This window comes from Fistularia commersonii, chromosome 30 (genome assembly GCF_037954325.1).
Source record: "Fistularia commersonii isolate RoL2024-O1a breed Wild chromosome 30, RoL_Fcom_v1.0, whole genome shotgun sequence".
Lineage (NCBI taxonomy): Eukaryota > Metazoa > Chordata > Actinopteri > Syngnathiformes > Fistulariidae > Fistularia > Fistularia commersonii.
In genome coordinates this window covers 9,376,155-9,391,111 of record NC_141313.1, presented here as the reverse complement: position 1 = coordinate 9,391,111, position 14,957 = coordinate 9,376,155, and the positions used below count along the sequence as shown (strand labels likewise).

Genomic DNA, 14,957 nt, shown 5'->3' with positions numbered 1-14,957 from the left:
ACCCTGCGGTCGTCCATCTTGGTGTTGAGGCTGGCCCACTTGTTCTGCAGCATGGCCAGGTTCTGCTGGGTCTGGGTGGCGCCGGGTCCCGCTTCCTCGCCCCCGCGAGCCAGCAGCATGGACTCCCCTTGGTCCAGCAGCCGGTGGTACTGCTCCGCTCGCTGGGTTAGCTGGTCTTGGAGCTCCTGCGCGCACACACACACACACACACACACACATATATACACGTCAGACCCGACGTTGACACAGCAGGTAAAAAGCTGTCGTATTCCACCGGCTGGTTCGGGAACAATGGAGGCTATTAAAATTTCAGGATCGCCATATGTCAAGTGTCTCTCTTGGTGAGTATGTGATGTAAAACAGCGATAGAGGTGTCGACTGATACGTGTTTGTGACCTTAGAAATTCAATTCCATGAATACGGACTACAGTAACAACCCGAAAAGCATTTCGATGTAGGACCGTAATAAACACAAGACAGGCACCTGCGACCTGAACTTTAATGAAGCGAGCAAGAAAGCAGTTGGCCACGATAATTATAGCAGGTTTGTTTCTTTGGCAGCAAAATCTCATTATATTCTGTGGGACTTCAGGGCGTGCACGTGGCGTTTGTGACACTCGGGGTATGAAGTGAAGATGTTACGCGATCTGTGTCGTACCATGTGTTGCTGTAGCTGCTCCCGGGCTGTTTCGGGGAGGCCGCCTGTTGGTTTGGCGGCGGACAGCTGGCTCTCGGTCCTCCTCAGCCACTGTAGGAACTCCTCCAGTTCACCATGGAAACCCTCCGCCTGCGCCATGGACATGAGAGGAGACGGCATTAAGACGGCTGAACCTTCATTTAACATTTTATCGCTACGATAACCGAGAAAAACTTAGCTAGTTCACATTATGTATTTTGACATTTGTTTTGGTGAAGAGACAGTGAATAGAGGTGATTGACTTGAACAGTGTAGCAAACAGTGTTGCTGCTATTACTGCTAATACTTATCAGAAATGGTCGGTTTTGATGCTAATATTAATAAATGCGTTCATTTATTCCTTCATTCAGCCATCCCCAATGTCAGAGAACCCAGAGAACATGCAAACCTCACACAGAAATGTCGGAATTGAACCGAGGACCTACCCGTCAACCCGATGAAAGCTGAAATACAAACGACGGACGCACCGTGAGAATCCAAAAGAAGCTATCTGTACACAGTACCTGGTGTAAGGCAGCCTCCAGCAGCTTCTGCCGCTCCCGGGTCTTCAGCAGCAGGCTCTGCCAGCTCTGGTTGAGCTGATCCAGCTGGTCTCTCAGGTGGCTGGCCTCGTCCCCGGGGGAGGACTCCAGGAGCTCGGTGCCGGCGCCGTTCACGTTCTCCACGGTGGCGTGATGGGACAGCACGTCGTTACGCAGAACCTGAGGCGGGGAGGATTTAGAGAGAGGCATTTTGTATTTGCATGCGGAGACGCAATTGGTGGCGGAGATAAAAACAGCAAGAATCACTTTGAAAATGCAGTTTAATCAACCAGGGACGACACAAACTCAAAAGTTTTTCCGTTGGTAAAGAAAGAAACGTACATGGTGTTTAGCCAGTTCGATTTCGATGGCCTTGGGGTCGGAGCTGACCGGCCGCTGAGTGTCTAGGGTGGTGTGTGTGTGGCTCAGCCAGGCCTGCAGCTCAGACAGGGCATGCTGGAACTGACCCAGGGCCAGCAGGGCAGCCTCCAGCTTGTGCTGCGGCGAGAGGAGGACCAAAGGCAAAGAGATTAAAAATAGGAATTCAAATATTTGGACGGCAATGAAACGCTGTCAGAAAACATGCAATAAACCAGCATTCCCAGCAAAGACCAACATCTCCGTCTTCCCGAGAGAAACACGGGGGAAAGCGAAGGGTCGGCGCTCGATCGAAGCCGCTCGGAACCAATTCAGAGAATAAATGAAAAAAACAAAGAACCCCCTCTGACATGAATAATACCTGTCTTTGGGTTATCTTATCCCCCAGATTGTCCCACAGGTGTCTGAGCTCGGTGAGCGGCTCCTGAATCATGTCGCGGTCGGTCTGGTCCGACACTTTCTTCAGCAGCAGCTCCCCCTGGTGGCAAAGCTTCTCCATGTCGATCTGTTGCTGGTAGACCTCCACCTTGTACTGCTGCTCAGCGTGAACACGGGGAGAGAAGCGATGGGATGACAAAGAGTAACAGATGAAGGTAGAGTTAGGGAATTCGGTCACACCGGCCGACACAAACGACTCGCTGAGATGTACGAACCTTGAGCTCTTCGATCTGTTGTTTGACAGTTCCAAGGTCAGTCCCCACCGTTGACATGTCACACAGTTTGATCACTGCGTTGTCCAGGTAGTCAAACATGGACTGGGAATGAAACAGATGCATCCACGTCACGTATAGTACTCATAGTAAACACGGATAAAGCGATAAACGACGGAAGTGATCGACTGATAAATTGGTACGTTTGCTCATGGCCTGGGTGCCACGTCAGTTCTTGTAACAAAATGGAGTCAGCTGGAAATTGACAAATGCTAAAACCAATAATTGCTAAGACACAACTTCTCGCATTTGGTTGAGGTTTGCTAAACAAATGCAATAAGTCAAAAAAACAAAAAGAAACACTGTGCTTCCCCGAGTCCTTCCAAGGGAAAAACAAAGCTACGTGCCCCTGGACAGGCTTTGGGAATTTGCCCGATCGGAAAACGGCCGAGACTTCTTGAGGTCGCAGAGTGTGAAAAATACAGATGAGGATGAAGCACACAGAGGACAGCGGGGAGAGACAAACCTGCAGTGCATCCTGGTACTGCACTGAAGCAGCCATGGCCTCCTCCAGTCTCTCCATCCTCTCTCTCCACGTCCTGTTCAGGCTTTCCCAGGCCGCATTCATCTGCGGCAAAAGGCAGAGGACGACCAAGGAGAAGATAAGGGTCAACATGTGGTGTATTTTTAAATAAAAAAAAAAAAAAAAAAAAAAAAAGCAAGAATTCAGCTGCGGGGAACAGCGGTCTTCACCTCATCGATGGTCTTCTTGACCTCTGGTTTCTCTGTTTCCCCGCAGGCAAAGATGAGGTCAGCTCCGAGGGTCCTGACGAACTCCAGCTCCTCCCTCAGGCCGTCTGTCTCCGCCTTGATGGCCTGGATTTCAAGAGTTTAGAATTTCAGAGTCGTGAGCGCGTCGGACGTTTGTACGGAACTGCTCCGCCCCCAAAGTTGCGCGGCCATACCTCGGCGGCTTCGATCTGCTGTTTGATGAGCGAGGGGTCCACCCCGGGGTCCTCCAGCTCTTTCACGATGTCCTGGGAGTCTCGCAGCGTGCTCAGCAACGCCGCCACGTCGGCCCAGAACTTCCCGGCCAAGTCCAAGACGTCGTTCAGTTTGCCCTCCCTGTCCTCTGCCCGCTGGCGGATCTCGTCCCACAGGGAGCGGAGGCGCAGGAGGCGGGAACGGACGGCTGGAGTAGAAAGAGGGTAGGTTTCAGAGGCAACGCAGGCTAATATAAAGATTCACATAATTATGTCCGGACTAAGAATAATGTCTTTGTTTGAATCTGGTGTTTTCCTGGCGAATACGAGCCATCTGATTGCTCCCACTATCCGTGTACAATGACCCTTTCAGTTCTATGAAGCGTGGTGGGCTATCAAAGCACAGCGCGGTGCTGGGAGGCCCGGGGAGGAGCCGCGCCAACCGTCCGCCACCGCCGAGTTCGCCGAAAACAACGGTTTTGGTCAGAGGGCTGTTTGGTCTGTGGACCGGTGGGCGTGGAGCCCAGACCCCTCTGACACGCCTCCCAATTTTTCTTCAACAACAACAACAACCGAGCACCGTGTTGGCGAGGGAAAATACGATTTAAAATGAAAACTGTCTATTTTTCGGAGCCGCTGTTGAAAGGGTTCGTTTCCTCATTGGCGAAATAAAGCGCATCGCTGCTGTATCAAGAATAACACGACCAACAGGGGGGTACGGGGCAACTGTGGATCCGCTGGTAGAGCAGAGGTTTGATTCCCGGCCCCTCCTGTGGACGTGCTGAAGCGTCCTTGGCTAAGAAAATGCCCCCAGTGGCCCATTTAATAACTGAATACACAGCCAAAAGGTAATTTCACACATTAAGGTCGTGCTTTGGTGAAAAAAACAAAACGGCATACTTTGTGAATGCGTGCTGACCTTTGGCCACCTAAACTTGATCCAAGGGAGTGTTAATGCCGAACAGTTGGACTGGAAATGAGGAAATCGTGTCCATGACATGAAAAATGTGCACACATTCTGTTCAGTGAGCACAAATCAGGCTTTCATTTAGTCTGTGTTTCTTTTCGGTGTGTTTTTACATCATTATTTACACTCATCACTCATTATATTCAATTACCGCGGTGCTTAATTTCATTTTCTTGGCACAGAAGATATTATGAGATCAATACAGTGCTTCTTCTCGAGGCTAATGAGTTTATATCCGAATCCAAGATTCGGAGCCAACTCTACAGGAATTCCCCCGAGGTGTTTCCAACAGGGCGCTGGGAAAAAGGGTCAAATGTTTGTAATGTGTCGAGGGGCGGGCGTTCCGCGCTGCTCCGTCCGAGAGATTTCACGAGTCGTAACTTCTCGTTTCATCCTCCGACGACCGCAATCTCTTTCACTGCTAAAGATAGCGGGGGGTGATTCAGGTTGTGCCAAGAGAGCAGCGATGGAAAATTACGGATGAGGAAAAATAAAATGAAAATCCCGAAGGGCGTTACCGAGACGTTGCATTTACGAGATGGGTGGACAGAGCCGATTTGTCTCGGACTGGGAAGTAAAATGGCGACGCAGTATTTCCTGCTTATAAGGAGCCTCCACCAATCGGTACGGGCCTTCTACCGGATGAATATGCGCTCTTCGGTGGCTTACCCTGGGCGGCAGGATCGTCATGAGCGGCCCGGCTGATGAGCTCCTCCCCACGGGCGCAGAGGGCGGAGAAACTTGGCAGGAGCTTGTCGAGCTCCAGCCCCTGGGCCCGGTGCTCCGCCAGCTGCTCCCTGATCTTCTCCACCTCGGCTGCCACCGGCGGAGGCTGCCGCAGCCGCTGCACCGCCCCCTCCAGGGTCTCCAGCAAGGGGTCCATCTTGTCGTGAAACTGCAGACGGATGACAAACCAAACAAGTGAGGAGGCGGCGGCGAGGGCGAAAAGGCTGCCGGCGGCGGGTTTGGACTGCCAGGTGATATCTTACAATATCTTACAGCCCGATATGGTATCTCAGTGTGCTGAATTCTGCAGCTTTGACCAAATAGGTCTGGATCTTGCAAAACGGTCGGACATGTGAAGTTTCAGGTGAAATACACCCACGAGTAGGATATTTCGGAGACGCCGCTTTGCAAACTGTCAATCCGCGTGATGACTTTACACAAAAACCGATGCCGTATATCACTGGGTCAACCAAAGCGTGGCGTAGAAGAGCGGCCCGAGCGGCAGAATGATGTCGGTCAGTCTTACCTCCACCAGCTGGGTGATTGACGTGAGCAGTGACCATGGAGAGAATGGTGGCGGGGAGTGTGGGGGCAACACAACACAGCACATCCACAATGAACGATGGGGGTGGGCAGGTGGGATGGTGGGTTGCAAAATAAACGACGGGTGCACGTGATGAGGAGGTTAAGTTAAGAGGGTGAGGTGAGAGTGACCGGGGGGGGGGGTGAGAAGGGAGGAGGTCAGTGAGCAGTGAGAGAAGGATCGGCACAAGAATCGGTTTGAGCGGGACAGGGGGTGGAAAAAAAAAACAAACAAAACAAACACAATGAGTTATATTTGAGCCATGCATTCAGTACCAGGCTAAACCTTCAATATTGATTTCTTGGCAGGAGGGTCAACCTGCTTCCATGTGTAGATACAAGTTTAAAATACACAGAACTGAAACCCATCTAGCGGCGACGGGTCATAAACCCTTGATTTTATTAGTCAAGCGACGCAATATCATGCGGTTTAGTCATCGGTGTCAAACGTATATGTGAATATACACTGCTCAAAAAAATAAAGGGAACACGTAAAAAACACATCCTAGATCTAAATGAATGAAATATTCTTATGAAATACTTTGCTCTTTACACAGTTGAATGTGCTGACGACAAAATCACGCAAAAATGATCAATGGAAATCAATTGTATCAACCCATGGAGGTCTGGATTAGGAATCACACTCAAAATTAAAGTGTAAAAACAAACTCCAGGCTGATCCAACTTTGATGTAATGTCCTTAAAACAAGTCAAAATGAATCTGTGTTGCTTCCTGAGTGGACACTATGATTTCACAGAAGTGCGACTGACTTGGAGTTACATTGTGTTGTTCAAGTGTTCCCTTTATTTTTTTGAGCGGTATATATAAATTTGACGTAAAGCCGCGTAGCTGTTGTCAAACGTGTTTACAGACAAGGCGACCGGAATAAAACACGGTATCTTCTTATTGTTCCGCCCATCCCTCATCGTACCTGCGCAGACTGGGACACCGCCTCGTCCAGAGCCGCCGCGCGACCTTTCACCTCCTCTTTGATGGCCAGATACCGCCTCTCAGCCTCGGCGTAGCGCTGCCTCACCGCGGCCCCCTCCTGGTAGCTGAGCTCAGCCAGCTGAGGTCCGATCTTCAGCAGCTTGTCGATGTGCGGCTTGTGCTCGGCGATGGACTCACGGAGCAGCTGGAGGAAGGAAAAAGGATCGTTTGATTCGATACGGAAGCACCGGATTCTTCGCCGAGGTTCTTTTCTCCTTTTCGTCTTTTACCCTCATTTGATCCTGCTGCAGCCGAAGAGCGTCCGTGTCGATGGCTGGCGGCGGCAGCTGGCCGATGAGGGCCTCCGTCTCGCCCAGCCACGGGTCCAGCTCCTCGTAGGTCTCCCAGAACCGAGCCACGAGAACCTGCGCCCGCTCAAGCGCCGAGAACCGCTCGCTGTGACTCTGGCTGACGGCGTCGTAGCGGGCGCTGAGAGAATCCGTCTTAACCTGAAAGGGGAAGACGGAGAAACCGCAGGTGAATTCCTTGTTGGTCACTTGCGCCGTTTCACGTTTGTGTCTCTGTCTGGCGACCGCTCACCATCAGCGCGTCCTTCTGTGCATCGCTGCAGGTTTCCAGGATGTCATCTCGGGTGCGCAGGAGCTGATCGACGGTGTCTTTGTGTCGGATGATGTCGATGTTGAAGGCCCTCTGCACCTGCAGCTGAGCCACGGTAACGTCGGGCTCCAAGCTGAGGGGACCCAGGGACGCCAATTTACGCTCGGTCTCGCCGACCCACGCCAGCTCCGCGTCCACCGCCTCCTCGTACTGGAACGACACGTTCGGTCTCAGCAGGTCTTACCCTTCCCCGGTGCGGAGGAAGCCGAGAACGATCGAAATAAATCCGAACGTCGGCCGCGCGGGCCGAACCGCAGTACCTGCTGCGACCTCTGGATGGCGGCCTGCACGAGCTGCACGCGCTGCGTGATGGTCTCGTCCGCCTGCCGGTAGCGTTGGTTGGCGTCGGCCACCAGGCGGTCCAGGCCCTCGCGGGCTCGCCACGGAACCAGGTCCAGCAGGGCGCTTCCAACCTCGTTCACCGTGTCCAGGACCAGGCGCTTTTCGGCCGACACCTTCTTCAGCTCCTGAAAGAACGAGCGGCTGAGCTGAAACCTCGGCTGGAAAAAGTGACTGAGCACGTAAAACTGAAATCAACCTCAGAGAAAATGAATAGATAAATAAATACATTTTCTCTCTCTACATATATAGACACACACACACACTTTCTTTGGGGCTTCACGAATGCAGCGCCGACAAACATATTAATGCCAGCTGCAAATGAAGTGGCAATAATTCTCTCTGTGGTTCTTGCAACTATTGAGCCATTCCCACAATCCAGTGTTACTGTAGCAACTTGTGTCTGAAGATGCCATTTACAGACGGTGACTGTCGTCAAATCGACCGTTCCTTTCCAGTAACCCACGAGTGTGTGTGATGTTTTTTATCCCGCCATGGGAAAATACGGTTTGGACTTGATGATGGGGTCTTTAAGTTTTCGGCGGTTTAAGGGCCGCGGTTACAAGGAAAATGTCTTTTCAATTTTGAGATCACTGTCAAAAAATAAATTATTATAAATAAATAGATTCGATGTGACTCGTGCGTCCTGACTCCATGCTCGCATAACAGAAATCATTTTATGTATTTTTCTCATGAGATTCCGATGCTTTCAGCTGGATTGCGGCCGGCCGGCCGAGGAGATCCCGCACGGCAGGAAGCGATGACATGTTAAACAGACCATCATCGCAGAATACGGCGTTTAATGCCTGGCATTTAAAGGCCTCCTCTTCCCTCGGGCTGCTCCCTTCAGGGCTCGCCGCAGCCAATCGCCTGCCTCCATCTAACCCTCTCCTCTCACACACACTAACTTCATATCCTTCCAGGGATTCCTCTAGTCCAGGGGTCGGCAACCCTTAACACCCAAAGAGCCATTCGGACCCGGTTTCCTCGGAAAAGAAAACACTGGGAGCCGCAATTACTTTTTGACTTCTAAAATAAAGGTACCACTGTATATATTGCTTTTTATTCCCTTTACACTTTGTATAAACAAGTGTGAAGTGTGTTGCTTCTGAAATTCACAAAGTATTAAGGAGAAAATTAAATTTTATTTATGTAATGAACACATTTTGAGCTTTGGGCTTTCAGAGCGTGTAACGGAGCCTTGACCTGAATTACAAAAATAAATCGGGAAAAAAAATCACTGTCAGTAAAGAATAAAAGATAAATATTTGCAAAATATCTTTACAAATATTTATTTTACCTGGTTTATGGGACTTCTGCCCCTGAACTTCTGCGCACAGCATTTGCAAATCGGGACTTTACCGGCTGGCGGGTATACCGGCTTCCGCGTGTGTGACGTTATTTTGAGCGGCAAAAAATAATAAATAGAATTTTATTTAAGATTTCAAGATCATAATAACCTTCCAACTTAGAACTAAAAGTTTAAAAAAAAAAAGGAATTAACACAAATGAAATACACTTCAATTCAATATTTATAATTCATTTTCCCAAGCCGCTCGGAGCCGCAGTGTAAAGATGAAAGAGCGGCGGGTTGCCGACCCCTGGGCTAAACCCTCCGCCTGGAAGTTCCTTCCCTGTCCCTCCTCTGGCCGTGTCCAAGCCATGTCCGTCTGACTTCACCTCCAGAATTTCTAACATGTGCCGTACCTCTGAAGGTCTTACTCCCGATGCTATCCACGCTCCACACTCCCAAAGAGAACCTCAGCATCTTCATCTCCAGCTGAAACCCTCATCCCACACACACTAACCTTCTGTCTTTCCTGGTAGGCAGGTGAGGCATCGGGCTCTGCGCCGCTCAGCTCTGCCTCCACGCCGTCCAGCCACTGGTTGAGGTCGTCGTGGGCGCTGGCGAAGCGCGTGGCCAGCTGCAACGCCTGCTCCAAGGTGCGCAGAGCCTTGCTGCTGCCGGCCGTCATCTCGGCGTAGCGAGACTTGATGCCGTCCAGCTTCTCCTGGATCAGGAGGACCTCCTCACCTGCGGGGGGACGCGTGTGAAGAGTGTTTATGTGCTGCGCCGCTTCTACGAAAATGATCTTAATCTCCAAACTGCGTCATTACGAAGATACTTAACATAATTTTGGATTGAATTAGAAGACATTTCCTAACCACGTAATCGTGTGTGTGCATGCAGTGAAACTAACACACACACACGCACTCACGGGGTGGGCCACCAATCAGCTAGCATTAGGAGTCAGCGTGGCTAATACAATAATGGGTGAGGAGAAACACAAACCAGATGTAACGGTCCGGTTCACCACTGATCTGAAAATGTGTGGTTTCACCGTCTTAGTATTTCTCGCAGAGCCCACCTGGAACCCACGACTGGAATTGGTGAAAAAGACCTTTTCCCTCCAGCTTGTGTTTCATCCAAGGGATGGGAGGGGCCTCTTACTCTAATGACAAACCTCTGTCATTGACACACTTTATTTCATTCAAACGGAGATTGTACTGCAGTCTGACGGCTGAAGGAGGATGAGCCCATTCCCTGTTTATGTTAAATACCGCAGGGATTTATTCTCGCATTCATGAGCCGCCTGCATGGCCAATGCGTTCATTCATTATCTATCCGGCATTCACTCTCTCATTCAGATGTCTGGGCTATTTAGGGTCTGGCTCTGGTTCCCCCGACATCCTCCTCCATCCTCCTCCTCGACCTCAGCGCCGCTTTTGATGCCAGTGACCACTCCAATCCTCCGCCGACTGTCTTCGGTCATTCTTTAAACTCGGCGATTCGGCCCCCGAGGAACACCAAGGTTCCGCAATCTGCTCCCCCTCTTCTTCATCCTTTACAGTCTTGGACAGATCATTTGCCGCCTTTTCACCAGCGACACACAACTGTACCCCAAAGTCATCACCTGGATAGACAATGACTTTTTGAAAGTCAACAACAAAACCGATATCCTCATCGCTGGACCAGAATGTCTCCTAACCTTTCGCCCTGGACTTCAACCTCCTCATAGATGGACACAGTGTCACTTCTTCCACCTCAGTGGGCAACCTTGTTATCGAAACAGACTCCTTCAAATTCTATATCTGTAACATCAGCGGGACATCGTTCTTCCACCTCTGAATTGTTGCCCACCGCAGAAAGGGTCATTCACGCCTTCACAACCTCCAAACATGACTTCTGTAACAACAACCTCGAAGGCCTTCCCTCTAATGACCTTCAAAAACTACAGCTGCCCGGTTGCTAACCTCCACCCCGCTCCAGACACCACATCCTCCCCCAACCTCCGTCACCTCCGCTGGCTCCCTGCTCAACGTCATATACAGTACAACCCCCTCCTCAATGACCTCACCCCCTATAACCTCACTGACCTTCTCCACTGCTTTCTATCTAGCGACTCCACCTCCTGAGCGCCATCGCCAAAAACCAACCCCATGCCGCGAGGGGCCGAGCCTTTGCTGTCGCCGCCTCTTGCTCCTTCGGCGTCCCCGCCACCGCACATCGGGATCGAAGGACTCCGTTCCGATCTTCGAATCGCTTGCTTTTCCCCAGTTCTAACCTTTCTGTGTATCTTTGTCACAGAGTAAAGGATCTCTGAGTGGCCTAAACTGCGCTGTAGAAATCTGATGTATTATTATCAACAAAACAGACAGGACTAAAACACTGGCAGGCAAACTGTCACTGCAGATGTTGCAGTTCCTTAAAAAATTAAGATGCAAGACAACGCCCCGATTTCAAAGCGCAGCTTTTTTTTTCCCCCAGAAGAAGGCGTGCTCTCGTACCGGTTGTCTGCTTCAGCAGGGCCTGTCCGTTCTTGATGGCCTGGTCCACCGTCTTCTTCCTGCTCAGGATCTCCTCGTTCAGAGACTACGGGAGAAAAGACGGAGATGGAAGTTTAAACAATGGGAACGACGAACAGGTTTCTCTTTCAATCCCGATTACAGTTATTTAAATGAACATTCGCGGATTGAGGGTACGTTTTCCACCGGGGTGTTCGCAAAAAGCATATGGACTCAACAGGTGGAACGAGTCAGGAGACACGCGGATCCAGTGGAAAAGGTACCTGGACGTTTCACCGCTTGCTCGGCGAAAGGGAAACGACTTGCGACTTAAAAAAAAACTCGGCGTGTGCGTACAACCATACCAGTGTGTGTCTGTGCTGCTCGGTGAGCTCCTGAGGCAGGTAGCTCTGCACGGACACCTGAGCCAGCCGCTGAGCCACCTCGGCCAGCCAGTTCAGCACCTCCACCTCGTCCTCGCCGAACAGCCGGGCGTTGGCCAGCGCCTGCTCGAGCATGCCCGCCCGCCGGGAGCACCACTCGGCCAGCTCGGAGTGGCCCGATCTCACGGCCTCCACGCGCTCCTTCAACCAGTCGCGGTCGGCCGCGCAGCTGAGCACGGACAGCGACCGGCTGAGCGCCTCGAGGCGGTCGACCTCAGGTTCACGGGAGGATACGTCATCTTGGAACGCCTGGGAGCGGGTTTGTTTTTTTTTTTGTTTGTTGGTGTGCATTCGTTTCCGGGGGAGGGGGGGGGTTCGGTGATGGGATGGGAGAAAAGAATAGTGAGACAAAGAACAGAAAAAAAAAAAACGGAAAAAAGTGGGTATTAACTCAAAACATGAGGTGACAAATAATAGATGAGTGAAGGAACAATTGAACACAAGTGACAATGACTGAAAAGAAAATCTTTACATGGAAGAAGCAGGGAAATAAATAAAAGCTGGGTTTTTCTGACACGTTGACGGTTTTCTATTAAAACAGTTCCGAGGAGTGACGACCGCGCCGGTCCGTCTCCGGCAGGAAGGAATTATTCTCATAGTGACTCTCAAATAAATCCAGGATCCCAAAACTGGATCGATCGCGGTCATGACTCAGGTTTGTGTTATTTCCGTGACATGTTTTTTTTTTAATTAAAAGGAATCGAACTTGATTATTGTCACGCCGGCTCCGCACAGTACCTTGTGTTTGATGATCTGCTGGCTGATCTTGGCCGTCTGGGTTCCCATGGGCTCGACGGAGCTCAGGCGCCTCTCCGTGGTGCTGAGCCACTCTCCCAGCGGCTCCAGAGCCTCGTGGAACTGCAGAGCCAAACCCTGCAGCTCCTCCAGCTGCCTTTGCCTAAAGAGAGAAGAGAAGGGAATGAGGTGTTTTCAGTCACTCATCATCTATACTGCTTATCCAGCACTTAGGGCCGCGGGGTTGCTGGACCCAGCTGTCAATGGGCGATGGGAAGGGTTTACCCTATCTGTCACTGGGCCACATATCGAGACATACGACCATTCACCCTCTCATTCACACGTCTGTGCTATTTAGGGTATCCAATGAACCTTCTGTCGGTTTTTTTTTGGACTGTCGGGGGGAAACCGGAGAACCTGGAGACTCCACACAGGAAGCCACCCCCTGTCAGAATCCAACTAGCGACTTTCTTGCTGTGAAGCGGAGGCGCTAACAACTGAAGTTTTTGCAGTTCCTAGAACCTTTTCTAATCATCCGAGCATTTGAGCAGCATAGAAACCAAGACCATGGATCTCAACTCCTAGAACCATCCAAGCTCCTAATCTGTGGCCGGGTCTTTTTATGGTTCCACAGGAACTCATATGCCATTGGTGCTTGGTGATAGGTGAAACTCATAAGCCACAATCATACACAACATAAGCTACTTCACTGATTCCCATAGTGGGACATTCAGGTATGGCAGCAGCACAGCACAGAGGCCAGGTACCAAAAGACATTAAACAATATACATAGACATTAAAAAGGACAGAGCCAACAACAGCAAAGGATAAAAATCGATAAACCGCTACAAGAGAACAGGAGTAAAGTGACTTTGGTGGGATACAGTTGCAGGTAGTGGCCAGTTGTACAGATGTGACTCCAGAGTTGTGTTTTGTCCAGATGCTGTTGTGCCGAGGAGAGTCTGAAGTGTTTGTTCTCTGCACCGGGCTGGGAGGATGCGCTGGCTGAATAAGCTACCCATCTGCCACACCTCGTCGTGCAAGGGGCGAGAAGGAATGTCCAGGATCGCTCCAAGCTTGTCCTTCACCCTCACTATTTCCAGATTGTCCAAGTTTAGTCCTACAACCGAGCCTGTTGACCTGGCTCTGACGGCACACTCCAGCCAAGAAGAGCATGCTGTGATATTTGTCTAGTACTGTTAATGTGGACTCCGACGTACGAGTCGTCCATCTCCATCTCCTCACCGCTGTGGTGACTTTGCCCTCAATGTTGACTGTGTTTGTCCTCTTGCTTTTGGAGTTGGCTAAAGGTGCACATTGCAGGTGCACACTACCGTGGTCCCTCACTGCCTGTGGGAAGGTAAAACTAAAAGGTTCCCACGGGGGAGGGTAGTTCCTCGAACCACGTTTGAGCTGGACAGGTCTCAGAACGTTTCTGTTTGAAAGCAGCTAACGATACACAAATCACTCGTTCGAGCCCCTATGTAACACATGTCACGAAGACCCTGCCTCAAACTAGGAGCTTAAATGGTTATAGAGGTCCGTGGTCTCTGTTTCCTGTGAATGGTTTCTCTGAATGTACAGAGAAATGAACTTCCTGAAAAGGGTTCTAGGAACTGCAAAAAAAGTTCCTATAGCGGGACGGCTGCTCTAAACAATATCTGAGAAAGGTTCAACATCTTCATCACGCCCCCGTTACTAATCCTGACCTTTCCCTGCGGAGCAGAAAAGCAATGACACTATTCTACCGTTAAATGCTGCGTTCAAAAGAACCGCAGGGATGAAAAGGGGAAGCAGAAAATAACACGATGACATGTCATTGAGGTTCGCCACCGATTACTTTCCTAAGCCGCGTATTTACAACCGATCGGCGATTGGCTGTCGGCGATATTAAGGAGCAATCTGAGTGGATGCCTCCGAGGTGCCAGCGGTCGTTCAGGAGCACTGGAAACTTTAGACGCTAAGTAGCATCCACATGGTGCCAGAATGACCATAAAGACAGAGCTGCGCTTCAGCACTGATGAAGGGTGACTGGAGAGGAACCCTTCTCTCCCTTTCAGCCCCTCTGGACGGAGACACTGCGCTCACCTCCTGCCGGCCTTGTCCAGCAGGTCGCTCCACCTCTGCGCCAGACTCCGCAGCTGGGTTTGGATCTTCTCCCGGTCTTGGGCGTCGGCCGTGGCGGCGATCCTCTCGCCCTCGGCGCGGATCATCTCCACCGTGGGCCTGCGGTCGTCCAGTAATCTCTGGAGCAGCTGGAGGCGGGAAGAGGGGAGCCATTGTGAGTCCAAGCTAAACGGTTACCTATTAGTTAATATCGTCCCAGAAAGTCACCGCGGAAGCGCCATCTGTCCAGAACATTCCTGACAGAAAGTAAAATTTTTTTTTTTGGGCAGTTGCCGAGTAAGTTAGAAGTCAAGACTGGCAAGACAAGCAGTGGAAACTATCAGCCTGTCTGTGTGTGTATGTGTGTGTGTGTGTGCGTGTGTGAGTTTGTTCGCATTCCGGACTTGGTGAATGCCGAGACTTTTGAGTCATGAG

General features: G+C 50.7%; 1 protein-coding gene across 1 annotated transcript in view; it reads right to left on the bottom strand.

Moving 5' to 3' along the window:
* Nucleotides 1-14,957, bottom strand: part of LOC147216377 (microtubule-actin cross-linking factor 1, isoforms 1/2/3/4-like) — a 107,037-nt gene that overhangs the window by 16,052 nt on the left and 76,028 nt on the right. Inside the window, exons 63-81 of the mRNA XM_086178412.1 lie at nucleotides 14,505-14,671; nucleotides 12,420-12,579; nucleotides 11,604-11,930; nucleotides 11,242-11,326; nucleotides 9,261-9,487; nucleotides 7,374-7,580; nucleotides 7,036-7,263; nucleotides 6,726-6,944; nucleotides 6,437-6,640; nucleotides 4,866-5,091; nucleotides 3,212-3,438; nucleotides 3,000-3,122; nucleotides 2,773-2,874; nucleotides 2,250-2,351; nucleotides 1,958-2,131; nucleotides 1,561-1,716; nucleotides 1,201-1,398; nucleotides 659-787; nucleotides 3-185 (exon numbers count right to left, since the gene is read on the bottom strand). Of these exons, the coding sequence (XP_086034538.1) occupies nucleotides 3-185; nucleotides 659-787; nucleotides 1,201-1,398; nucleotides 1,561-1,716; nucleotides 1,958-2,131; nucleotides 2,250-2,351; nucleotides 2,773-2,874; nucleotides 3,000-3,122; nucleotides 3,212-3,438; nucleotides 4,866-5,091; nucleotides 6,437-6,640; nucleotides 6,726-6,944; nucleotides 7,036-7,263; nucleotides 7,374-7,580; nucleotides 9,261-9,487; nucleotides 11,242-11,326; nucleotides 11,604-11,930; nucleotides 12,420-12,579; nucleotides 14,505-14,671 (3,444 nt within the window). The remainder of the gene's footprint in view (nucleotides 1-2; nucleotides 186-658; nucleotides 788-1,200; nucleotides 1,399-1,560; nucleotides 1,717-1,957; nucleotides 2,132-2,249; nucleotides 2,352-2,772; nucleotides 2,875-2,999; nucleotides 3,123-3,211; nucleotides 3,439-4,865; nucleotides 5,092-6,436; nucleotides 6,641-6,725; nucleotides 6,945-7,035; nucleotides 7,264-7,373; nucleotides 7,581-9,260; nucleotides 9,488-11,241; nucleotides 11,327-11,603; nucleotides 11,931-12,419; nucleotides 12,580-14,504; nucleotides 14,672-14,957) is intronic.